Below are 26255 nucleotides of genomic sequence, written 5' to 3'. Positions count from 1 at the left end.
CTTTCCTCGTGTAATATAGCGCGGAATGTCGATCCAATTATGAATTCTGTCTCGCAGTTAACCTCGCTAAATAAGAGACGAAATGAGTCGCATTTAAATACTTTCTCACGAGAAATAGTTCGTATTCCCTGAATGTTTTGTAAAATAGTCGGTGTGAGAAAAAGGGTTGCAGTAAACGATCCGATCCACGAAAACGATGTGATTTTTCATGTTTCTATAGCTGTTTCTCAGGAAATGTCGCATAATAAAATAATATGTCTCTCATGGCTGCCTGTGTTCGTGACGATTCGGCCTCACTTTGGGAAGGCCTGAGTTATTTTGTTGATTCGTCAAGTTTATTTTCCATAGTGCGTCGATTTTTCCAGAAATCGAACAGAATCAAAGCTCACGTTGGAGGGAGTACTTTTAATTTTTTTTTAGTTATGAAAAACTGGGGTCATTACATAAAAACTCCGTTAGCTTGAATGCTGCTCACATCTCCATCGCTGTGCTACTGGAAACATGTTCACGCCTGCAGGCCAAATTTTTATGCACTGATGATTAGAACTTGGACTTACTTTTCTAGTCCATTTATCTAACGGTTGCATGCATGCACATCGCTGAATCTTACGAAAGAAACCTGTTGCCAAGTAGCGGCCGCGTCTCTATAAACCGTGAGCTCATTACTGTTGGATGGCAGATCGCTGCTGGCGAACACCTTCTACGATTCGTTTTACCGTGTTTCCTGTCGCTGAACTCCGCAAAGCGGGTCTCGCCATCTTCTCGTTTACGGATTCAAGAGTTCGAGTTTTTGCCGTGTAAGTACATGTATCATACAAACTCGTGTTCATTCACTCGCATTATTAAACCTCCTATTCCAGGGACGGCTGGATGGTTAATTAAGCGTCGCGAGCTGTGATGAATCACCATAATAAATATCTATAATAAATAAGAAAGAGATTTTATCCAGCCGTTTTGTTCCGTGTTTTTAAGTTGATGCTTCGATTCATGGAAATGATAATAAGGTTGAAAAATAGTTTGAAATGATATTTATATGCAATTTTCAATATTTTTAAAGGTAATCTACCGGTTAAGGTAGGTTTTTGGATGGACACAACTACCAAACAAATATTTTATTACTCCTAACAAAACACAAAATCCATCATCCTACTCTATATCAGGTCCCTCTTCATCTCTGAGTACTTTCTTCCTCCCTTCATCCCGTCCAACATCCCTATCCTGTTCCTTCCCTTTCCTCTTTTGCCCAACATTCTACCCTCTATCACAGTCTTCAACATCCCACTGCCGGTCAATACCCCCTTCATCCACTTTTCCTGCCTCCATAGGATTTATCAGAACAAACCCCTCTCGTCGCCCACCATACCAAGTACTTCCTCATTTGTTTCCTTCTCTGTCCATTTCACCTTCTCCATTCTTCTCCACACCCACATTTCAAAAGCCTCCAATCTACGTCTATCCTCCTGCTTCAATGACCACGTTTCCGCACCGTACATAGCTACGCTCCATATAAAAGTTTTTACGAGTCTTTTCTTAACATCCTTACTCAACGTCCCTGTCATCAACTCCGTCCTCCTTGTGAAAGCCTCTTTGCCTAGGGCAATTCTTCTCCTTACGTCCCTACTACTTTGACCGTGTTAGTCCAAAACACTACCGAGATACGTAAACTGTTCTACCTGCTCTAGTTTTTGCCCTCCTATTTTAATGTTAAGCTTGGCCTTTTTCTTTCTAGAAAATCGCATAACCTTTGTTCTATTAATATTGATTCTCATCCCATACCTGTATAAAATATATATATATATATATATATATATATATATATAAACACAGATGTAGATTTTTAGAATATAGAGACACAAAGAAAGGACACTCACAATTTGTTATTTGTATATGTTATATATATATATATATGAGATGTATAAGGCTACATTTCGCTATTATTTTTTTATTTTTCCCAAGCTTCACCCACTCGTCGTGGTTCATCTAGTTAGGCAGGAGTGAGGCAAATTTGAATGAAGAAGTGATGTGGTGTTCTTACCTTACCTGAATTTTAAAAATTTACGGCAGCGTCCTGCGTCACTACTTAGAAGAAAAGAGAATCTGCAGGAGTTTTAATCAGACAAGGGTTCGGATTTATGATTTTCTTCGGGGATGACGAAACGCTTAGTTCTGAAAGGTGTCTTAAAGCAGTAAAGAAATTAGTTTTTAAGTGCTGCAAAACTTTTCACACTCAAAACACACCTTCCCTTCCTACAGAGCGCACCGTAGAACGCGACCGATGGCCTCTCCCAAAACCCTTTGTAGGAGGCTTTTGGGCCAAAGTAGAAGACCCTATGAGCGAGAAGTTATTCTGATAACTAAAGCTTTACTCAATTCAATTTAAGTTTTAAAATGGTGACAACGTCTAAGGTTAGTCAATTTATATTTATGAAGAAAGGAAATCATTTTAGAAATTAGTACACAGCAAAATGATCTTCTAAAAAACTTATCCAAATCTCAGCTTAAAGCGACGATATAAATAGCTTCTGTCGAAAACAATATCATTATTCCTCTCCGAATGCTTTCTAACTTTCTTAATTAATCTTTAAATTCATATTATTTTCTCCCTACTTTCGCGCGTAAGTATATTCTCCCTTCTATATATGACTTCGTTATCGATCTTGATATCTCTTCTTTCCATATTTTCTCTCTGCTTCCAATTTATTCCAACAGCATACTTTATCTGCCCTGAAAAATACTTATTTTTGAAATTTATTAACTTTATTCTTCAATGTCAGGATTACGACCATGTTAAAAATATGTTGGGCTAAAAGCTATTTTTGCATACTCTGTGTGTTTGCCCAACGAGACTTGCCTTAGGATAATAGCATTCGACTTTCATTTTATACTCTTTTCATTTATATTTTGATACTTAAATTAGTCGTCTTCTTTCAAGAGAAACTCGTTAATTTAGTTTTCTTTTAGATCTACAACAGATTCCCAGCCTATTTTCATTTATACTCTTAGTGCAATGGTCTTCATAGAATTTTCTGGACGGGAATGTTAAAAAATGCAGAGGATAATGGTAGTAGGAAGGGATGACTGTAAAATTGGCGGGATTGACGTGATGATTGATTAAATTCAATTTAGGGTATTTTTCATGAATTGATTATTTTAAAGATTACGTGCTTAATCGCGGAGTTTATAGGTATGCCTCTAGCGAATGGGAGTTAAAAATTGTCTTTCGAGTACGCTGGGGAATGAATTCCGTTCCAAGTTCGACTTGTTATCAGCTGATTAAAGAATTATTAGAATCCTCTCAGTCTTATTCGAGAACCCTCTGTAATTCATTTTTTTTCGCCGGGAAAGCACAATTGTGGGAATTTTTCCCGAGATCTCCTTCTAAAGAATCCATCCGCATGTTGTGACGACTCTTATTTTTGGGAAAAGAGAGATATGGTTGAGTGAACCAGGCGACTGATTCGATACGCGCAGGACGCAGGTGGTCACACAATGGTATGTCTCATCCGACCGTCATATAGTAATTGACAAATCCTGTCTCATGTACGAGCATAGCCCTCTTAATCGGCGTAGAAAAGACCTGTGTTGACAATCGGCTATCGGCCTCTCTCACTTGTTTCAAGCCTTTTCCTTTGGGGCTTATAATAGCAATGATGGGAATAACTGCTACTTGCTCTAACTCTTTTAAAATCTCTCATTGATAGGATTGATTCGGTGCGGTGACTGTTACTGGTTTCCTGAGAGGAGAAGTTGAGAGAGGTCATCAGGTCGGTGACGATGGATTTTTCCGTATTTAGAATTGCGATGCCTACCGAGGTGTCGCATGATGAGAGAGAAAGATATGGGAAAAGGAGAAGAGAGAAACTCTCTGCTCGGTCTGTCGTATGAGTGTTCAAACTGCGTGATTCCTTTTGTTTTGAAAAAGAGTAGGTAATGAAACTATGATGCTGGGTTTCCCTCTATCTTTCCTTTAACCCCCAATAATCCTGCCTACCCCCAACCCGGGTGCTGATGGCGTCAATGAGCTCATCGGTCGATCCTCCACCCCCCTCGCCCCCACTTCTATTCTTCATGTAATTGTGACCGTCGCTCATCGCTTCCCATGCGGGAAATGATGAAATATCGAGAAGTCGTGAGAGGCTTATAGTTCATGGGCGGATGAGCCGCGAGTGAATTGCTCATAACAAATTTAATGACTTGTGACGTTTAACCCTCCCTCCCCCTCCCCCACCACTATGCTTAATGGGGCCGCGAAGGTGCTTTTGAGTTTTTTTTGAAAAACGTAATATTTGGAATTTTTAGATCAGTGCACGTGCACGCTTAAAAAGTGACTGCCTACTTGCTGTAAAAACAAATCGTGAGTTTGGTGTATTGAATACATAATTGGTCGAGCATATTCAAGTTTCGATACTCGGTAATTTGGTAGAGTTTCCCCCATATTAATCGTTTGTTTTGGAATTCATTTTTATCTATCTACTCTGTCGACTTCAGCTGACATACTCCTTGTAAATCAGCGGAAGTTCCAAATGGAAAGGACTGACATGAGAGATGTTTTTAGACGATCATTGAAAAATACATTAGTTATCAAGAGATATGGCGAATCATGATATAATCTATCAGTTAGTCTAAGAACGATGCTAAGGCAGTTTAATGCTAGAAATACATTCACAACCCTGGTCGCGATGTTCGTCAATTTTTCACTCTTCAAGTCGAATTTCAGAACACACGTGAGTTATGTTCTCAGTGGTATGTGAGGTATTCTGTAATAAAATTGTGATTTCAAGTAGTGAGAAAAATTGGCAAAGTTTCGTCTGGAGCATTAAAATTGTGGAAAATCGTCGCATCTGGAAGAGAATATTGTGAAATGCTACGTTGATGGGAGTTTAGATTGACACGGGCTTCATAAAAAGCTTAAAAGTAATGGTAAATGTCGCTATACTCGTAGATGATAACTACGTTAGGTGATGAACATATTTAATTAACCAAACTATCGGAATGCAACAATTTTAGAGTGTAACAATCATTCGCCTTGACTGGGAATTAGAGTCCCATCAACAATGCAACAATTTCAGAGTGTAAAAATCATTCGCCTTGACTGGGATTTAGAGTCCCATCCCAGTCAAGGCGAATGATTTTTACACTCTGAAATTGTTGCATTGAAATGCACATTAGCGGATGACTCCGTTAAAAGTTACTGTTGCGGCATCTCCCGCAGTTTCTTTGGAATTTGTCAAACTATTGGATCCGGGGCGCCCTTAGATAGGATATGCACGTGTGTGTATGTATATGTACGCAAATAATAAATAAATAAATATATATATATATATATGTATATATATATATATATATATATATATATATATGTATATATAATGTTTATGCATATTTTGATATTTTAGTACCCTGCAAGCCACTGATTGGGTGTGTGGCAGGGGGTAAATAAACACCAGACTAATTTTTAACTGAATATTTTCACCCCTACCGCGGTCGGACAGTGTCCATTATCCTTCTGTTCCATTATCCTTCGTGGAAAAATTACTTGTGTAAATTTTTAACTTGTCTCAAAAACAAAAATGTGTCAAGAGAGTGGTAACTGAAAATTGCAAGTAATTATATGCGGTAATATTACGTATCAGTCGTATAATATTCTTACTGATAAATGAGAATTATTTGCTGTAGACGTTTACTTTCGTATGAGGATGGCATTTATTAATTTCAGGGTCGAAAATACTTGAAATTTCTTATCCCTGAATTGCAAACTTGACTCAGCCGCCTGGCGAACGTTCTATGATAAATAAATAGCAATTTTCATGATGAAATATTTTGATGAAGGAGAGATTAAAATCATAGTTAAATACATTTCGAGACAATACAGGCGCAATTATTCACCTCCCAAGGGCGTTAGTGGATTATCAATCGGAAACCTCTCCCATTCATTCAGAGGGGGTTTCCACGTTAACCCTCCGTTAGTGTTCAGGGAAACGGCGTGCATATATTTATGCACACGCTTGTCGCGATGGCCCTCCAAAATTTGGGAATACCCTTAAGTGCTTCATAATGGATCTCCCATTGTCTCCTCAAAAAGTCAACAAAAGAGCATAGCTTCTTCAGACTGCCTGAAATTCCCACGCCAGCTTCCATTATTCATGGGAATGGCAAGAGGGGAACAACCGCGGGAAAGACGTCCGCACCCTTGGGAACCTAGCCGGCCGCCCCATGAGGGACCTCAGGCCTCGGCCAAAGATCCCCGCGAGTGTTGAACTCGTAAATAGTAGTAGTATGCGTACCCTGCGTCGCTCCCCTCCCCCTCACCTATTGTTCGCGTGAATGGACTGCGCCTTGGTGGGCGTCGCGGATGCGACCTTCCCACGGAATTCGATCACCCAGCTTGGTTGGTTCGCACCTTTCGCACAATGACCCACAGGCCTACTGACCATGCGCCCTCTCTTTTCCAGCCCGCTTCGGGAAGCGAGCGAGCAGGCGAGCACGCCTCCGCAGACGCCTGTGTTTTCTGGGGAGATTGTAACGGGTCTCCGCTCTTCTGTCCCCCTCCCCTTCACTCAACCCCCTACCGTACGAATATGCGGCCGCGCTCTGTCGACCTTAAACCCGGAGAGGCCGGGTGGGCTCCCTCGCCCTTCGAGCGTGCGTTTGAATGAAGGCATTTCGGCAGGAAACCCGGCAAGATTTAGCCTTGTGGGTTTAGAGTCTATTATTTTCATAACATCCTGGACAACAACTATATGTCCCTGGTTGGTTAAGGCAGATCCCAGGTCAATGTTCCCCCTGTTTATACTTGTATATTTATTTTCACCCCTGCCATTATCTGGGGGTAGTCCGTAGTCCAACCCGTTAAATATTCCCTCTACTCTTGTCTTCAGCCAACTGTTACGTGCCGTAGGAGCACGTAAGTCGTGTTTTCGGGTACCTGCATTTAGACCAAGAAAGATATTCGTCCTCGAGGACCAAACATTTATCCGATATCTGTCTGCGAGTAGTGCAGAGCGGTGGAGAACTTCGATCAGTCGGTAATTTGATTTCATACTGTCATGCTAATGAGAAAAAAAATCGAATTATGCCGATCGCCTTATCATTTTACGCATCTCAACAAGTTTCAGGTTTTCATTTGAACAAAAGGTTGGGCTTCAATGGTCGTTAGCAAGGGAGTTTCTGGAAAAACTTCCCAAGGCGTGAGACAATTTAGACTCATTTACCCACTTGGGTAGGAAGTAACTGTCTTTTGATTGTGGCCCCAAATTTTTAGCCTAATATTTTTGAACTGGATATTGTGAACAAGTTCTTTTGCTTTCGCTAATGGTTGGACCATGTTCCCAGCATTCGACAGTCCTGCTTGTAATAGCACGGTTACTAAACTCAAACTGCAATGGGACTTGAGTAATTTGATGACGGTGTTAAATACGCAACCAATCGCATCATTTTTTCCCCACAATTACTCCTGTTACTTTTTTCGTTATCCGTCCCGTTATGCTCTCACTGGCAAATACGATTGCTCGCTTACATCGCGTTTCATTAACATTAGGAAAAGGAAAACATTTGAAGATTTGCGTAGTGTGCAAATTCAAATAAAAACAGTCAGCTTGACCGTGAATCGGATTGTTTCTAGAAATATGGTGGCGAAGCTAAAAACTTGCTTAATTGCATGCATCGGTTCATTTGACAAATATGACATTGGCTAGATTGGTGGAATCACGTAAAAAATGTCTAGGGTTTCGACGTCTGTGTGTGTGTACACATCCATGCGTAACAAGCGTCCTTATGTAGGTGGCCGCGTGTGGGATGCGGAGACTGGGCTAGTGGGGGTTTGTGTCATGCGGTTGCCGGGGGTGTGGGGATCGCGTCTAGCGGGATATTGCTGGTGGAAGGGGGCGTCGAGACGGATGTGCCGTGCCGTGGGGGTGGGGAAAGCTGAGGGGAGGGAGCGAAAGAGGAGGGTTGAAAGGGGGAGAGCCGCTGCAGGTCGGCTCTCCTCGCCGAGTTTTATGCCGGCGATGTTCGGAGAGGAAGGGGCAGCAGTAGGGACATCCGGGGGTGGGGGGTGGATGAATGACGCATTTACCGTTAGAAAATGCACCTAGACGTGGGAAGGTCGGCGTTGGGTGGAGGTTCTTGTTGGGGCGGTCGGTCTGGTGAGTTCGAGTGAGTCAGTCTTTCAACATCTCCCTCTCCTCTCCATCCCTTCTTATGAAAAATCAATCCTTTTAATCTCCCTCATTGCTTTTCTTTTGACCCTCATTAGTGATGTCTTTATCGCTCTTCTTAGTTTACGGAAGGAGTGCGAGCCCAAACGGGCGAAAATTCTCGTCATTGTGCTCTCTGAAGCAAATCAATTGACTTAATGTTTCAGCGAATGTCCTACGGCGAAAACCTGGTTTTAATATATGGCAAAGTGACAAGCTAAATAATTATTATGGGGTAATATATCGTAACTAATGTATAACTAATGGTTTTATATTTATCCCCATAGAGGTTCGGTCAGGTCGCCCTCTAGTGGGTAGAGCTTACCGCAGTTCCCCGTTTCAAATCCGTACGATGCCTCCAACACTCACTCCGTGATTTGTGCTTCTCGGGATACCGGAACTTTATGGGAAGGCGTAGATGGCACAGTGAAAGTTATTGGCTCTCTCAACCTAAATGGTATGTGATTTCTCACGCCGTAGGGCTTGGCACGAGGTAAACTCATGGCATATTTAAGTTTGATAAAAGCCTTTCAGACCCACGGCTGTAGCGCGCGCGCGCTTGCAATTGGAAATCAGGTTTATGAAAATCTTGCTGCAAATGGTTTGGCTTCTCTCTCATCATTTCCAAAAGCAGTGCGAGCCGTGTTAACTCTGACAGTTTATGCATAATCTTACGAACAATTTCTTACCAAGATATCCTAACATTTTAATGTAATCCCGTGATGATATTCGGAACAGATTGAACACACCTCCCCATTTCCCCACCTAATGCCCCTCGATATTTTTCTTGCAAGGTTTTTCACTTCTCTTGAGACTTGAGTCGTGTTCATCGTAAAACGTCCGACGAATTCTTCACCCTCCTCTGGACTCCTTTTCTCGTGTCGTCGTCGTTTTTCTCGGCTTTGAGAGGTTATTCCTGCCTAGAGGAAGGGTTGGAATTTCCGAAGCGGATGCGAGGCTTTTGGGGCAAAGCACGAACGTAAACGATTGACGAAAGAAACTCGGTTTTTTTTCTCGGTAGCTACGCTAAGGAAGAGATTGCGTGTTCTTGTTTTTTTTCAACAATCCTTGTACCTTTCCCCCCCCCCTTCTTCCTTTTTTAATAGAGCGTCAATTTAATATTAGGTTATCCATGGATAATGTCAACGGTTCAGAAAACATTTGAAAAGTTTTGCTGAGCTACTTTAAGGCAAGCGCTGTGTATAAAAATATCATTTGCATTTAACCATCAAGTTTGCAATGCAACCTTACAAACATTGAAATTCAGCATATGCTACAGTTTAAAAGCGTATCCATCTTTATATTCAATCTTGAACCTTAAGTGTCTCATAACTTGATTTATGGATTGCGCGTTGAATTTGACATTTATAAAAAAACTTTGAAATTATTTTCTAATCGAAAAATGTGAATAATAAGTATTTGCTTAACCTTTGGATTAAGAGAAAACACTTGAATTATTTGATTTGAGCAACAATTTGGTTTCAGCGGACAACAGCTCTCGCTTATTTTTTCTTAAAATCATTCCGATAAATGTGCAAATGCATACAGAATGAAGTAGCCACAATAAGTATGAATTACGAAGCAATATTTCAAATTAGGGATTTTCCTATCTCACTTACTTGTGAGCTATATACTTTTAAGTTAAATCACAATAATCCACCCGAATTTAGGTTTGATAGGTGAGTGTAGAGCTCACATGATACGATACCCTATACGACGGATGAAATTTACACATTTGGGTAGGGACAATTCATTTCCCTGTGCCACCTGTAATTTTTTTTTAGTATGAGGATCTGGTAACAGAAAAATGACACAGCCTCTGTGAAGGTAAGGGTCTACTACGAATTGAACCCGGCCCTTCTGGTTAGTAGACCAACGCTCTACCCACTGAAATACGACGCCTTTGTTTTCAGATCGAAAAATGAAAATTCATAGTGATCCATAGGTTTCATTTTAGGCATTTAGGCGAATCAATTTTCTGGTTTAATTGGCGTCGGTTCGAATTAGTAGTAATAGCTTCTATTCTCTAATCCATCGTATTCTTTATTTTCTGGCCACTGCGAAGCCTTAGGGTGTGAATAAATTATTTGCATTTAAAGTTTTCTTTAATTAGAGTGAATGCGTGAATAAATATCCAAATGTAAACGTTCCAAAAATCAAGGAAACATATTTTATATCTTTTTAACGAGATAACACATGAACGCTTTTTTTATTGGAGGTGGTCAACACGAAAAAGAAAGTTTCTGTTTGGTGGTTTGCTTCGTCATAATGGCCGCCCAGGCGTCGATATTTTTCATGAAATGGGTCACGAAACGTCGATTTTCCCGAAAATGTTTGTCATACATTTGAGTGTTCCACTTCTGTCATTTCCGGCTGAAAACACCTCCGTCAAAATAATTAGCTAGGAATGCACGTGTGAATAAAGGTGCATATTTTTTTGCACCTAGTTTCCATTGGTTCACAGAAACAGAAGTAAGAAAATGAAGCGAATGTGGAACGTTAGGACAGAGCTAAATTGACTTCACAGATAACACCAATGGATGGATAATTTCGACTCTCTCTCTCTCTTTTTTTTTCGAGGGAGGAAGCCTCGGTCTCTTTCGTATACTCCTTCGTTCTAAATTTCTCGGTTTCACTGCGTTTGTTGAAGATTGTTATGAGTACACACACCTTTCATAAGTTCATCCGCTTGAAACTAAATCGGTCAAACCTCACAAAGGAGACGTTGTTTCAAAATCTTGACGGTTTTTCCCATAAGAGTTTATCTACTTTCAGCATTTCACCCATTCCACTCGATGGATATCTTCCCCACCGTGAAGTAACAGATCTCGTGCAATAGTTTCGCAATTATGATACATCTCCGAGAAAGCATGGACGAGCTAATGGGACTGACATTTTTGATTGCTAAGAAACTGACTGGAAGTAAATATAAAAAAAGTTTGTTTTTATCGGAAGCCAGTTATTTGTCAATTTTTTGATTTTGTAATTATTTACATGCTCTAGGTTTTACCTTTTCATCTGTTTTGTTTTAAAATGTTCGTTTGTACTTTCTGTTTGCAAAAGCTGCAGAGGTACAGCTTCCTGTCTCTCTTTAGGATAAATTCGTTTTACTTTTAGAAAGTTGTAATGATTCGCAGAACTATTCATAGGCTTAGAGAAAGTTGTCTTAAGCCATAGTTGTGAGTAGCTGTGACATTTATATTTTCAGGTGATATCCCCTTCCACGAATACCTCACCATCAACCAGAATGTATTATCGGAAAAGAAATACTTAGTTATTCCACATATATTTTATTAAACACGACCTAGGTTTCGACTTACAGAGGTTCCACAAAGTGACGCCTCAAACCATTCTATTTAGAACGTATTATTTCTGGAAACTCTAGTGAATATTTTATTAGATTACCCCTGTAGATAAGCCATTGAAGTCCCTAATATATGCAACTTTTATAAAATATATAATTTACGGTGAGAACATAATTAGTTCTGCTTTTCGATATTTCAATGAATGAGCCATGTCAGGCATAGATTAGTGGCATTCTTAGTCGTGAATATTCTTTTATTCATATCAGGTGATCGTGAGGGACGGATTAAATCCTCTTCTATACTTAAAGGATCATTGAAAAGATCTCTGGAAGTGAAACTGATAGCGTAATACTTATTCCATTAAAATGGATAAACTATTCACATCCGCAACTAAATACATCCATATTTAAATTTACTGCAAAACGAAATCCATCCAAAGTTACATCAATACGAAATGCATTTATTGATAAATATTTAACATTAATTTCCATTGGTGAAGTGGCTCATCATCAGTTGTCCAAGGAAACATTTCATAACGATATTATCTGTAAGCCGCTGACTAGAATGTATCCCGTTTCTGCGGCCTCCAGGCACAACATCTGTTGTTGAAAGATTCCTATCGAAGTGGGGAATTTTATACCCAGAAAACAGAGTGCTCCGTCTTTCCGTGACAATAATTCGTCGTTACTCCGAAAAGTCACTCCGAAGTCGATAAAAGATGTGTCGCGAAGGATCGGAAAGCTCAGCAGAGACAATATTAGGAATTTTCTTAGCATTGCATTAGAAGCATAACCGAACATCTTTTGGAAATAAATAATGACTAGAAGATTTTTACTCACAAAAATATTCAAAAATTCTATAGGGTCCCTCATGAAAAAATATTTTTAAAATATCTGTACTCAGAATCTGAACTAATGCCATATTTCGAGAACTGTCAGGCCATCAGAGAATAATCTGTTTGAAGAACTATTCGTGATCGTTTCGGTTATAATATTCAAACTGTGGCCCAAATATCTCGTTTTCAAAACCATTTTATTTTAATTTGTAACGCAAGTTTGGCACTCGTTCATAGTTCGTAGATAGTTCAATATCGATTTTGTTATTCATGTTTCTCATGTTGAATGCACTTACAAACATAAAATATACATTATGGTTTTAAGATGGGCCCTAATTTCGCAGGTGTAAGGAGCTTCTAATTTTTAATTGTGGTAGGTAGAATAATATTCAATGGAAGCAGCATTTTTTATATTTATTTATTCATTGTTTCCGCCAAATGAATGCGTGTTTATGTTAATCATGGTATCAATCGAACAATCGTAATCCTCATCCCGACTTGTTATACCTCATTGACTGCATTCCAGAGAGCTTCTTTAAGATATACCGTGCGCATGTTCAACGCCCTGTGGATCGTAAGGTCAAATTATACATTAATATCATTCATGGTGGATGTCTGGAGAATTTTAAAGGTCATCGTAAACAGCGATGTTCACAATTTTCTGTTCCAGTCGTATCAATCCTATTGATGCTTTCGTCGGTGAAATCGTAACGTCATAGACTCCTAAAGCTGCATAGTTTAGTGTTGCTTAGTTTATGAATTAGAATGACTTCAATGGTAGTTTATGTGAGATTTTAGGTATTTTTTAAAGGCTTCTCAAAATTTGATCTTTTCAGATGTAGGAAAGAAGTTACAATTTTCGAATCACGTTCCAGGCACTTCCTGCAATACAAGGGCGAAATTTGAATACATTCTTGGCAAAGTTTCAGAAATCAAGATGGGTTTTCTCTTTGCAGACGGCTATACGATATATCCTTCCGCGGCCAGTCGGCATGGTGTCTTTTGAGTGCCCGTGTGTGAATAAGCGTTGGACCTGACTGCGGCTGACGCTTCTTTCACGACGTTAATTGAATATCTAAGCAGTGGAGGTTTGTGAGAGTTTAGAAGAGACGCCTTCGGGACCTGCGGAGCATGAGTCTAAACATATAGTATACCTTATTTCCCACATTTGCGAACGGAAATATCTATTGACAGGTGGGCAAGAACGAAATTGTACTTTTCATGAAGAGTTTGTCGAAAGTTGTTGAGCATTTTTGAAACTCGCCCGATTGAAGTCACCCTCAATCGAAATTTTGTCGCGAGTTAAATGCGACGAAATTGCATTTCTTGCTGCTCTGAAATTTACTACCTGAAATCCATGTTCCACCACACGCTCCTGACTCGAAGACTCTTACTCCATGGAAATAAGAGAGCAGTATACTCTAATTAACTACCAAATTTCAGTAGTGAAGCATAAACAATCAGAAATATTGTTACTTCTACTCTTGCTAAAGAAGGTAGTTCAATGTTCTACCTCGTTTTTATCTATTTTTAGACTAGGTAGCACTCTCCAGACCCAGCCCCAATCTAAACCCATCAAAAACACTTTATTCGGGGTTTGAGGCGGCCATAAAAAGAGAACGGATTTGAAGCAATGCCTTTCTGTGAAAAGTGCCTCAAGTGCGTTATGAACTGGTCACCAAGAATGTTAAGATAAAAAATTGCGGAAAATTAAATGAAGATCATTAAAACTTCGTTTTGTATTTAATTGATTGCTGATGTAAAAAGAATATATTTTTAGAATTATGCGATTTCATAGTCTCATTAGAAATTTAATTCCACAAAATAAAACCCCTTAAAAATGGTGAAAAATGGCAACATTCGTGATTCAATTGGTTTATTCCTTTGTCAGTTATTTGATGGAATACTTGCTACTTTATTTTTGTACTGAGTGGATGTAAACGATTTAATATCAAATGCGTTTTGGCTTTACGTTGATGAAAATCATGCTAGAATGGTTCGAGATATGGATTTTGTGGTAGAGAAAGTGAAGTCTAGAGGAAAGAAGAATCGCCTGATTTGGAAGCTGTAAAAGGAAGGCTGATGGTTGAAATTAGGATGAAGGAAATATCGAGATTCGCACCGAGCATTGATAAAATAAAATATATTGACTTATTGATTTTTTCGTTTGCTCTGGAAGTTAAAAAGCTCTTTAATCCGGCCAATCAGGTCGGTTTGATCCGAAGTCGATCGGAACCTTAGTTTGGCAAAGGGCTGACTGAAATAGCTAAAATCGTTGTCTCCCCAAAGACCAGTAGTTTCAATCAACTCGGCTGGAATTAATTTTTTTCAGAAAATATAAAATTACTATCGAAGAATTTTTGAAGTTTACTAAGAATTGCGCTAGGCAAAGAGGCTTTCACAAGGAGGAGGGAGTTGATGACAGGGTCGTTGAGTAAGGATATTAAAAAAGGAATCGTAAAAACTTTGATATGGAGTGTAGTTATGTACGGCGCGGAAACGTGGTCATTGAAGCGGGAGGATAGGCGTAGACTGGAGGCTTTTGAAATGTGGGTGTGTAGAAAAATGGAGGTGAAATGGGCAGAGAAGAAAACAAATGAGGAAGTACTTGGTATGGTGGGCGAAGAGAGGGGTTTGTAGGGAGAAATTCTATGGAGACAGGAAAAGTGGATGAAGGGGTATTGACCGGCAGCGGGATGTTGAAGACAGTAATTAAGGGGAGAATGTTAGGCAAACGAGGAAAGGGAAGGAACAGGATAGGGATGTTGGACGGCATGAAGGGAGGAAGAAAGTACTCAGAGATGAAAGTACTCAGATATCCCTGATATAGGATAGGATGCTTGGATTTTGTGTTTTGTTAGGAGTCACAAAATGTTTTATTTAGTATCTGTGTCCATCCAAAAACCTACCTTAACCGGTAGATTACCTCACAATATACTCGTATACACGAGGGCGGTGTGTACAATGAACGATGGATATGATTTCGATAATCATGTAATGATGATGATATGACAGAATAAATCCTGTAGTCGTGGATTCGCTATTTACTCAGTGATTTCCGATGATTTGAAGTGTAACTGATCCCCTGAATGTTCTCCGTAATTCTTCGTGATTCTCTGTGATCCACTGATCTCCGTGTTGTTTTCACCGATTGCGGTCGAAGTGAGCTCATGTTGATTACATACGTTGATCTCAATAATTAATGTTTTATTCCTTTATTCCCCTCCCACTGCATTGCACGGCTATTCCGAGGTCGTCCGACACGCTATTGGACCACTTTTCCGCGAATTACGTCAAATACTCATGCACTTTCTATAGTGATTCATCAGGAGAAAATCAACCACGCTGTTAAAAAAAAAATAGGTATTTTATATTGTTGCTCAGATGCCTACTCCTGCCTCATCGCTGAAGAATCGAGCCTTACTCGGAGATTTTCCTCTTTAGAGTGTAGCATTAAAATGAGACGGCGCAGAAAAGGATTTGAAAAATAAGTAAAAGGCGCAAGATAAATAAAGTTGTGTTATTATGATATCAAAATTTGTGAAATCGCTGCTGGTTTTCGGAGGCTATGTATTGATTGAAATTAAAATCACAATTGAATTAAGTCGTTATGGTCCTCCGATATCAGTGCTTTGCTCTGGGAGACGCACTCTCACTTGGCCAGTTCAGAGTTTTCATGGCTACCAACTCTGTGTTGACATTTATGGGAGATTGTTTCATTGACTTGAAATAATCTATACTTTTTTTTCCAATCCCGCATCTGTTAAGGCTAAAACAGATATTTAAGCTAATTTTTTACAGATTTTCCGGGTAATTTATGATTTATTCAATGAAATTTGCAATAGTTCTGTCATGGTGGGAAATGCTGTGAATCTCATGCCATGACAATTGACCATTTACAGTAATCAAACGGGTGGTTGATTTTCATAGGAGAACTTAGTTCGCTCTAAACATTGTCCCGTGAAATTCGCACATTCTGGAGAGGGTGTCCATTTTGTGGCTCCCGTTCGGATTTCCGCGAAGTTATGGTGACCATAAAATATCACCGCTTGATTTTTAGATGGGTTTTTCAAAGGTATATACGAACAAGTACGAGTATATCACTTTCCGATGCATAGCCGAACGCATTCTACCCGTATGGGTTTGCAGGGTTATTATTTATGCCGCACATTTTACGAAATCGGTTTTGTCATCTGTCAAGGCCGTTCATCGGGTACTATGTTTCGTAACGACAACTGGCAATGACGTAACAATGCTGGGAACTAATGCGTTGTTGTGCTGGAGATAATGGCGGAGTCATGTGGGCATTCCCTCTCAGGACCCATTTCCTTTTTTTCCGCACCACTGTGGGAACTGATTGTCTTTACTTTTCCTTTTGACCTTCGATTGCGTTACAACTGGGCTAGATTTTCCATTGGGTCGAATGAAATACGAAATTTCTGGAGATGATCTGGCTGAAGAGAGGAAAAATATATATAGTCTCGGAAATGATATCCATCTCCTTTCGAGAGCTCCGCGACCAGTAAACTGCGCCCGCATTCACAAACAGGTGAAACGTTCATGTTTTCAAATCCACCCCAAAACGGAAGTCGTGTTGAATTTCTCTTCGTGTCATCCGAAGCGTGGAGAGACATCCTGTAAGGCACGGCTCCTCCTTTGAAGGTCAAGTCAATTAAATTAATTATCTATGTAGTGTAAAATAATAGGAGCGTGTCTCGAGGGTTATTATTTTAAAACCATTAAGAGCAAGCCGTCGAATTCCTATTGTACTTTCGTGATGATCCTCGTTAGTCGTCGTTTCAAAATAATATGCTGCTCAGACAGACAGACGTGCGACAAAGGCTTAGCTAACAATGAGGGTGCTGCTGCGCAATATTGCGCGGGTGGATGGCGTTACCGGAGCCTCAGTCGCCCTCCCCCTCAACTCGCCGGTCTGACCAACGTCAATACCCGTTAATGTGCAAACCCTCCTCTTGTGAGAGAAAATACTATTTTCCCCTCCGAATTAAATGATACTTGAAAAGAAACAAACAATTATCAGTGTATTTTCCAACCTATTTTCTGCGTTGTGTAATGAAATATACGAACAAACGTCGTTTTTCAGGTCTTGCATTTTTGAAATCAAAAGATATATAATGACATTTGTATGATGATGAAGGAGTAGTAATTAAAAATGAATTAATGTTGTCTCAAGTATGCGTGACTTGAAAATTATGCAATTTATTCGTCTGTTGATTTCATAGTTCAAATGAAATGGCATTGTTTCGTTATTAGTTTATGAAAATGCAGAGTATTTTCTTAGTGTCAACACATACAAGTTTTCAACGTCGGATTTAGGATTAAGTCACATCTGGACGGCTGAAATACAGGGGAAATGCACTAGAACCACAGCGAATAAATATTTCAAATTTGTTACGAATTATGGTAACAAAGATTTGCGGCTACCCAATTATCTTTTAACAATATTTTAATGATAAATTACTACTTATGGAGGTATTCGTGAAAATCTTTCATTTCGTGGCTATCATTACTTGGCATTTTACCTTAATGTTGAATGGTGTTTTAGGTTGGAATTATAAAAGCAACAATTTAGCTTGATGTTTCACGTCTATGTTGTCACTTATAAACTGTTAAATGATGTATCTGAAATTTTTCAAAAGGCTGTTAATATATGCACACCTACACAAAAATTCCTCCCCAGAAGTACTTCTAAAACTTAATAGGAGACTGAAAAGGAATGTGAATTTATTTGTTTACAGAGCAAAATTATGCTTCGTTTTGCCTCGCTATTAAACCGAACACCATTAGTGTCGTAAGTACTTCAGAAACACACCACTTACCCATCGATTAATCCTTAATATAATTATATAGGACATTCTCAAACTTTTCCAGTGTAAAATTATTTCTGAGACACTCACTGAATGATGGATCGTAAGAGCAGAAGGTTTGAACTGAATAAACTTTTTAGTTTTACGTGGAGTAATATCGGCATGCTGGGAGGGAACTGAAGATCTTGCCGGTCATTTACGAGTATCTTGACACTCCAAATACTCATACGCTTACTATGGCCGCCACGATACGACACCCACGTTCCCATGCGTGATTGAAAATGGTGGGCTTATGATTGGGTTGGAAGCCTAACAACGCTCAAACGTGCTATTCCGCAAAATTTGGTATTGCGTTTTATAGTGACGTAATTGTAAACATTGACATAATGTGACCAATGGCGTTCTTAGATGCTGAAGGTGTGTACGTGACCAATCTTGAATTGAAAATCCACGAGACTTACTTTTAAAGGTCCTGGTGGAATGGGCATAAAAAACCTTAAGTAAACAGAGTGCGCATGCGATTACAGAAATCTATAATTACTCCGTCAACGGAAACCTGAACTTGAAAATATCTAACCGGGAAGGGAAAAAGCCAGCTTTTGACCTTTCAGTGTTTTGAATCGGTGAATTCATCCTGGGAACATTCTTTGTGCGATGGTTAGATCCGGAAGGAGGATAGCATGGGTTTCATGCGTAGAATTGTAACAAGAGGCGATCACCCCCACGCGGATTTCCACTCGAGGCTCCTATACCACTGTATCTCTAGCGGGGAATCCCGTTCCCATCAGTTTCATATTGCGTCCTCTTGGTCATGAGTCATATCTGTTTTTATAATGATCAAGGCGTCACAGACGGGCAAGCCAACTCCAATATGGAAGGACTTCCGAGCGAAAACATTTCGAACGTGATTAATTTTGTAAGAAGAGACGGCGGCCAGAGGGTTAATTGTCATTCGGAACATCAATTTTGCTGTTAGTGTTGCGAAAGCTTGCGGCAGAAAATGATCGAAATTTGCATCGGTTGATTCCGAAGGACGCCAGAAGGTGTCGTCACCAACTTCACTATATCATGCCTCGCTCCCATTGTTGTCGAGAACTGGCAATCATTTTCAAGGCGAATGTGGTTCTTATGTTGTTCCCCATTTCCACTCAGGGACGAACAAGGGAAATGGAAGCATGCGCGTTTGGAAGGTTTTAATTTCTTACCTATGACTGGTTTGAGGTGAGCGATCAAGGATCAGTTTCTTTTTACAGCTTTCTCCTCGACGGTTTGGTGAAAGTTCGCTTTGTAGTTGGAGTTAGGCTGCTAAATATGCTTCAAGCTTGTGTCTTGACTCATCGCTGTTTTCTCCCTCATCCGCCGCGATGACGCTCGGACAAAACGTCATTCGTCGTCCTGATTCGTCACTTTTAAAGAAAGTACGCTTGCTTCCAAAGAACGGTTTTGCATTCGAATAAGATTGCTTATATGGTATAGTGCCTCGTACATGTGATCTCAGAATTTTGAACCGCCTAAGCGGGTCCTTACAATATTTTCCCCAATTGCAGTTAAAAAAATTCCGTATTTTATCCTTGTGCTTACTAAAGTCATTGCAACAACATAATTTTGCGTACATGTAGCGGATGCCGATAGATATAATAATAGTCAACGGAACCGTCTGATATGAGTGAATTGCATGCTTGGCTTTCTTGAGATGCCATGCATCTCAAAAAAGCCCAACCATTTCGTCAATTATACGAAACGGTTCATACGAAATAATTCGCCCGATGTTTGGGTTATTTGGTATTGGAAGTAAGTAACTTGAAATTCTTGTATTATATAATCTCAATCCTTTATTGATTTTGCCGTCTTTGTGTTAAACTTAAAGATAAATTTGATTATTTTACTTGAAGCGTAGCCACCTTGTCGTAATAATTAAAACGATTTTAGCCTTGGTGTAAGGACAGAGACACAGAATTTACCCGCATGTCAACAAATAAATGTCATTTTCTGAAGAATTACTATGTTTAGAAACTCATCGGTCTCCCTTAGTCAATAATATTCCCAATTAATTTTTTTAGTCAATCAGATAATTAACCCTTCCCACTAATCTATCCTATTGCATTTCAACTCCAACTTATTATTTTACGGTACTTGTATGCCTCATTCAGCATTATTATGATAATATATTATGTCATCATAATATTGACGAATTATCTTATGTCAATCATAGAAGTAAATGTTTCTTTCCTTTTTAAATTCAAACAGCCCGCGGTGGACATTGCCCAGCTCTAAACCAATGGGGAGTCTGCCCTTCGCCACTGAGGCCTTGTACGATAGATGAAGAATGCAGAGGAAGAGAAAAATGCTGCATGTCACCATGTGGTCGTGCATGTGTTAGTCCACTATTCACAGGTAAGTGTATATCTTAACAGACTTAACTCAGTAATATGCCCCCTACTTCCGTTGTCTATTTAAAATTGCTGCTGAAGCACATGTGGTTCATCGGCCTCCGTGGCGCAATCGGCTAGCGCGTTCGGCTGTTAACCGAAAGGTTGGTGGTTCGAGCCCACCCGGGGGCGAAGTTTTTTTTCTCTTTAATTATTATTCCAATTATTTATTTTTATGTAGCGCAATGAGTTCCTTGTTTGAAATATGCTATTTAGTTGTTTCTACTGTTCTCAACTTTATTTTTCGACAACTATAACTACCAATTCTTAGCTATCCTTTTTTCTAATTTATATTTTACAAAATATGATCAGGTTTGCTACCAATAATTATTATTACGCTACATTACATTTGGTGCTTCTTGTTTGTGAGTTATGAGAAACAATAGCTGCAGTTATAAACAAATTATTTGAGATAATTAACCAGCTTTCCTCCAAATTGACAGTAGTCCTACAATTTGTATCATATCAATCTTACATGTATGAAGGGGTTAAGCGAATCTAAATGCTATTTAATGTAGATTGTCATCAATTTAAAACAAATTTCATGATGTGAACATACGACTGTATAATTCTCTTCCTAATCAGTTGAAATTGGACTGTATCCAGATTCTCAAGAATAGGGTATATATATATATATATATATATATATATATATATATATATATATATATATATATATATATATATATATATATATATATATATCTGGTTATTTGCTCACCCACTTTTATATATAGTTATATTTTGATGACATTTAATATGGTTCTACCATTTTTCGAAATGAATAAAGTATTATTATCATACATAACACATGCCCACATTTATGTGTATGTGTGAGTGTGTGTGTACACAGTCAATTCCTTTTTCTCTCGTTACCCATTATCACTGCATTTGTAACAATGCCCCTTCCTTCCGGGGATACATTGACAATCTATAATATTCCCTCATCAACCGTGGGTTCGTTGAGAAAATACTAATAATTATTGTATGATTGCTTGTGCCAATAAAATCCTGCCAAATGAAATAAAAATGCTGCTGTAATTCAAACCCTAAAATGCTGTTGCTGCATGGCACTCCCACAGCTATGTAATGAGTATAATGTACATATAAGTATGGAATATCATCTAATGTAGCATTAGCTTTGGCCTTGTTTTTGTTCATTTCAAAAAAAAGCTGAGTTTAATTATATTTTCCTGCTATGGAAATGAAATTACTTCCTCTTTCTCGCAGTTTGTTGGCATTGAATGTCATATAAATGTGACATTTCCTCCCATATGTTAATAAATCATAATACTTACCTATTAATTAGAAATATATGCACAAAAATGTTTTCCTTCAAAATTTGCCTATATGAATTTTGTGCTGTGATCATATATTCAATCATTTTCAGTGTTGTCCAGTAATGCAAATCACTTAAGAGTTCATTTAATTTATAACTATTTTATATTACCCAAGGAATTATTAAAATTAATTTATCCTCCCAATTCAACTAAGGTTGCGAACAACTGAGGTCTGAATCCATGAGAAGAGCTAGAGCCTTGGGAGGAAGACATCATGTGAGAGTCCCAAGTTGCGATCAGAATGGAGCATTTGAAAAAGTGCAGTGTGAATTTAATGATTTGGAAACAGAAGATACACCATGCTGGTGCGTGGATGCTGCAGGGTTTGAAATCCCAGCCACCAGAGCCCCATCTATACGTGAAGTCAATTGCAGCAGTAAGTTGACATTAAGTAATCATAGTAATATTTCATTTATTCCAAGAAGCAATGGGTATTTAGAATTATAGGAGTCCTCAAAATCTGCAGTGCAAATAATCATTTCCTCCTACTGGTCACTTATTGAATATTTGTAACTTCCGAAAAGTTATGTCTGAAACTTCAAGTCAATTGTAAATATATTGTGGGTATGCAACTTGTCAGCATAGAATTGTATTAAGACAGCTCTAAATCGTCTTCTTAAATCTTTTATATGCCGTAACCCAAAGTCGAACATGGTTAATGGATCATGGTAAAACTGATTCTAATAGAAGTCCAACATGGATAATACACTTAACATTATTAAATTATGTGAAATAGAGTACAGGGTAACTGCACTAACATGTGTAACTTGTAAAGTAAAATATTTAATAATACTTAGTCACCTAGTGTATGGTAGGTACATTAAATATTATGTAAACAAAATTTGTATCAAAAGTGCTGGATACATAGGAGTATATATCTGTATTTTGGTAAAGTCAAATGCAGGTAGAAATAATGGCTGCATTCGTAATGGAAAATAGACCTAAGAATGCATCCTATGTTTCTTCATTTGATTGCTGTCCACCTTACTGCCTCACCACAACACATTGCAGCAAATGATTTTAATAGAAGGACTTCAGAGAACAAAGATGCATATAGAAATGTTTCATGGTGGTAATCAACCATTTTTGAACTTTATGATGCACTGTAAACACTCATTAGTGTGGTTAAAAAGGATTTCTACTCTCTGCATCATTGTTGGAATGCAAGGAGGTACATTATGGGTTCATATAAGTAGACTGCTTTATGAACTTTTCATACTTGCATTAATGACACCTTTGTGTCTGCAGTAATGGTTTTTGAGGTTTCAAATGCTTTCTTTTTGCTTTTTTTCCAGTAATATCCACAAATTGTTGTGAATTTCAGTTTTAAATATGCCATGATTATTTTTGGTTTTGTATTACAGATCCTAGGCCATGTGGGGGTCACACCTGCCGTATGCTCTGTCCATATGGGTTTGAATTGAATCCTGAGGATGGGTGCCCAATCTGCCAGTGTCATGATCCTTGTGCTGGTGTCAGTTGTCCAGGTTCACTTGAGTGCCAGCTTGAAGAAGCAGCATGCTTATATCAGCCTTGTCCTCCCATCCCTACTTGTAAGTATTGGTTAGCTGTTTCACTTTCCATTGCAATGTGTGATTTTATGACTGAGGAACTATGCAACATTGACTAGAGGGTTTTCATATTACATCAAAATGAAATATTCCAAGGATGAAACATTGATACAACCTAGACTGATGATATATGATCATTAGGTTAACCATGCTATATCATCATCAGGTTAATGATTTGGGCTCACTTTGAATAATAGTTGTAAAAATCTTAATATTACCTTGGTTTCCATGAGACATACCATTATCAAAATCAATATGATATCTTTATTAACATATTGCATTATCTGGCGAAAGAAATAGCTTTCCAATGAAAATCATGCATCATATCTAGGTTGTATTAAATTTTTGTTCTTAGTAAACTGTATTCTTTTTGTTCACATTATATTATGATTCCTTTGCATCATACAAAAATATTGTCAATTTAGCTGTTTGGCTATTGTAACCTTTAGCATGCTATGAAATCATTTCAACCTGTTTTAAGGTCTGACATTCATTAATAGAGTTTCATATCAATTGAATTATTGCATATGGTATATTTTGTTAACAGGCAAAAGAGCTCGTAGCTTGGACAATATTTGCCCCTTAGGGCCGCCATTGAAAGTTGATGGAGAACGTCCATTTCTCTGTGGAACAACCCCTGGGAAGCCTCAGTGTCCCCCCTTATTCCAGTGCCTTGTACAATCAGGTGAGTGTTCCTTTGAATTTGTTTTGATTAACTTGTGACAGTTATAGCCAGTCAATTTTTTCCTCAAAAGTTATATCCCTAATTACCTAGATCATGTCATAATTTTTCACCTTCCATATTTCTGCAAGTGAATATGAAATAAAAAAGCTAATTTTCCAATGCACCCAAAAGTTACTTTGATGTTGTTTATCTGAATTCATCTTTGTATCCCCTGTTAGTTTTGGATGACTATTTATTATTTCCTATGCATAGGCATTACTACATTTTACTTAGTGTTCTCACTGAGAACTGTCACATTATACTTTTTGAATATTCTTGCTCTATTCATTATTCCATAGAGAAATTGCCAGAATATTCACAATTATTTTGCCAAAATGTTACATGTCTATTGAAATACTAGTTATGATTACAATAATTTCACATTAGTTGGGAAAAAACATTCCGGAGAGATTTATTAAACTTATTTGGTGTAGTTATGCTTCCATATTTTCAACATTTTTTTTATATTTTCAGGACATGACTATGGTGTTTGCTGCTCATCATCAATGCAGTTGGAGAAGCAAGGAGCTTGTCCTGCTGAAGAGGAGGAAGAGGGAGAACTCTATAGGGAGGAAGAAAGTGAACTAGATTCAAAGGGAAGGAGTATATGCGAAGGCTCTCTCTGCGAATATGATCTGCACTGTCCCAATGGACTTAAATGCTGTGGACATGGAAAGTCCTGTGGAAAACGTTGTACTACACCTCAGAATATGACCAGTAAGTAACTTAATTGACAAATATGAACTCTGCAGAAAAACCTGTGTAAGTTTAAGTTAAGTCACACATTTCTTGTGCTGATTGCTTGTATGTTTTCATGCTCTTATTAGACGTTGAGTATCATAAATGTTGACTCACCTATGAAAGATCATTGATAGCACAAAAAACATACGTGGTTTCAAAAGTTACAGCTTTCTTACACCTGCCTTATACTTATAAAAAATATTTATGATGCTCATATAATTTAATGGTAAATGGCTAGTTCTAATTTTTTAAGACTAAAAAGAAGAAAACCATGCTAATATGAAGTACACTTAAATTTAAAAATTTACATTCATATTAGCACTTAACATTTTTTTTATGCAGGGAAATAAATCTCTCTTCCAATTTTATTTCAGTTTGTCTACAACAGAGGATGTTGGCACAGTTGTTGTCTTCTGAAGCAGAGCGTGAAAATCGAAAGGGATATGTCCCTCAGTGCTCACTCTCCACTGGGAATTTCCTTCGTCGGCAGTGTAGCAGAAATCGTCTCATTTGTTGGTGTGTTGATCCTACAACAGGAGTCAAAGTGCATGGGTCAATGGGACCGGCTCAAAATGTCAAATGTGCTCCAATGTCTCTGAAAACAGTTTCTCCAAGTGAGTACATTTTCAATCAGAATTAAATTTCAACTATCATTCTTATCTCTACATCTATCTTTCCTATAGGGCCTATCTAAAAATTTTTTCTAATTCAGACTTTCCAGGAACCAAGCAAGTTATATTTAACACTTCCAAAGTTAATGTACAGTCACAGTGAAGTAAGAGATGCGGTATTATTCTTGAATAGAAGAATTTATTTACCCTGATTTTGTTAATGTTATGAAAACCAGCACGTATTTCCTTTACCATAAGAAAGTAGATGCTTTCCATTTGGTTGAACATTAGTGACTCATATGTTGCCTTGCAAACTTGTTACTTTAGCCAATTCAATTTTAGAAAATTCTGATTAGTAAATCCTAGTGGCTGGAAATTATGATTTGATGTGACTTGTTGGATGTACCATTCACAATATGATTTTTTTACTACTATTATGGAATTTGTCAGGTAGGCACATTTATACTTTTTTTCTGTTCACAATAGCAAATTTGCAAGTTTGCACTTTTATGTGATGTAATTTCCATGCTGCTCAGATAATGACAATTTATCTTTTAAGTACATTAGGTTAGTTTAAGTACATTGGAATATAAATTATTTTCACTTCAATTAGCCTTAGTGTGATTGGATATATACAAACTTCAGAGGTAGGTATGTGTAGTTCATGACTTCCAAC

General features: G+C 38.3%; 1 protein-coding gene and 1 non-coding gene across 3 annotated transcripts in view; both read left to right on the top strand.

Annotated features, from left to right (window-relative positions):
• LOC139698891 (thyroglobulin-like) overlaps positions 1-26255 on the top strand; it is a 57745-nt gene that overhangs the window by 14854 nt on the left and 16636 nt on the right. Inside the window, exons 1-7 of one of the 2 annotated variants that reach the window (XM_071597844.1) lie at positions 19541-19581; positions 20411-20557; positions 22087-22308; positions 23297-23485; positions 24051-24188; positions 24702-24944; positions 25343-25582. In XM_071597844.1, coding sequence (XP_071453945.1) covers positions 20515-20557; positions 22087-22308; positions 23297-23485; positions 24051-24188; positions 24702-24944; positions 25343-25582 — 1075 coding nt within the window. In that variant the 5' untranslated portion in view covers positions 19541-19581; positions 20411-20514. Of the gene's footprint in view, positions 1-19540; positions 19582-20410; positions 20558-22086; positions 22309-23296; positions 23486-24050; positions 24189-24701; positions 24945-25342; positions 25583-26255 lie in introns of those variants that run through there. The other variant, XM_071597843.1, reaches the window with a different exon arrangement.
• On the top strand, positions 20651-20724 carry TRNAN-GUU (transfer RNA asparagine (anticodon GUU)). Its single transcript has one exon. It is a non-coding gene; the product is annotated as a tRNA-Asn (tRNA).

Source organism: Hetaerina americana, unplaced genomic scaffold (assembly GCF_022747635.1).
Source record: "Hetaerina americana unplaced genomic scaffold, ioHetAmer1.1.p SCAF_9, whole genome shotgun sequence".
Lineage (NCBI taxonomy): Eukaryota > Metazoa > Arthropoda > Insecta > Odonata > Calopterygidae > Hetaerina > Hetaerina americana.
This window is presented reverse-complemented; position numbering and strand designations above follow the sequence as displayed.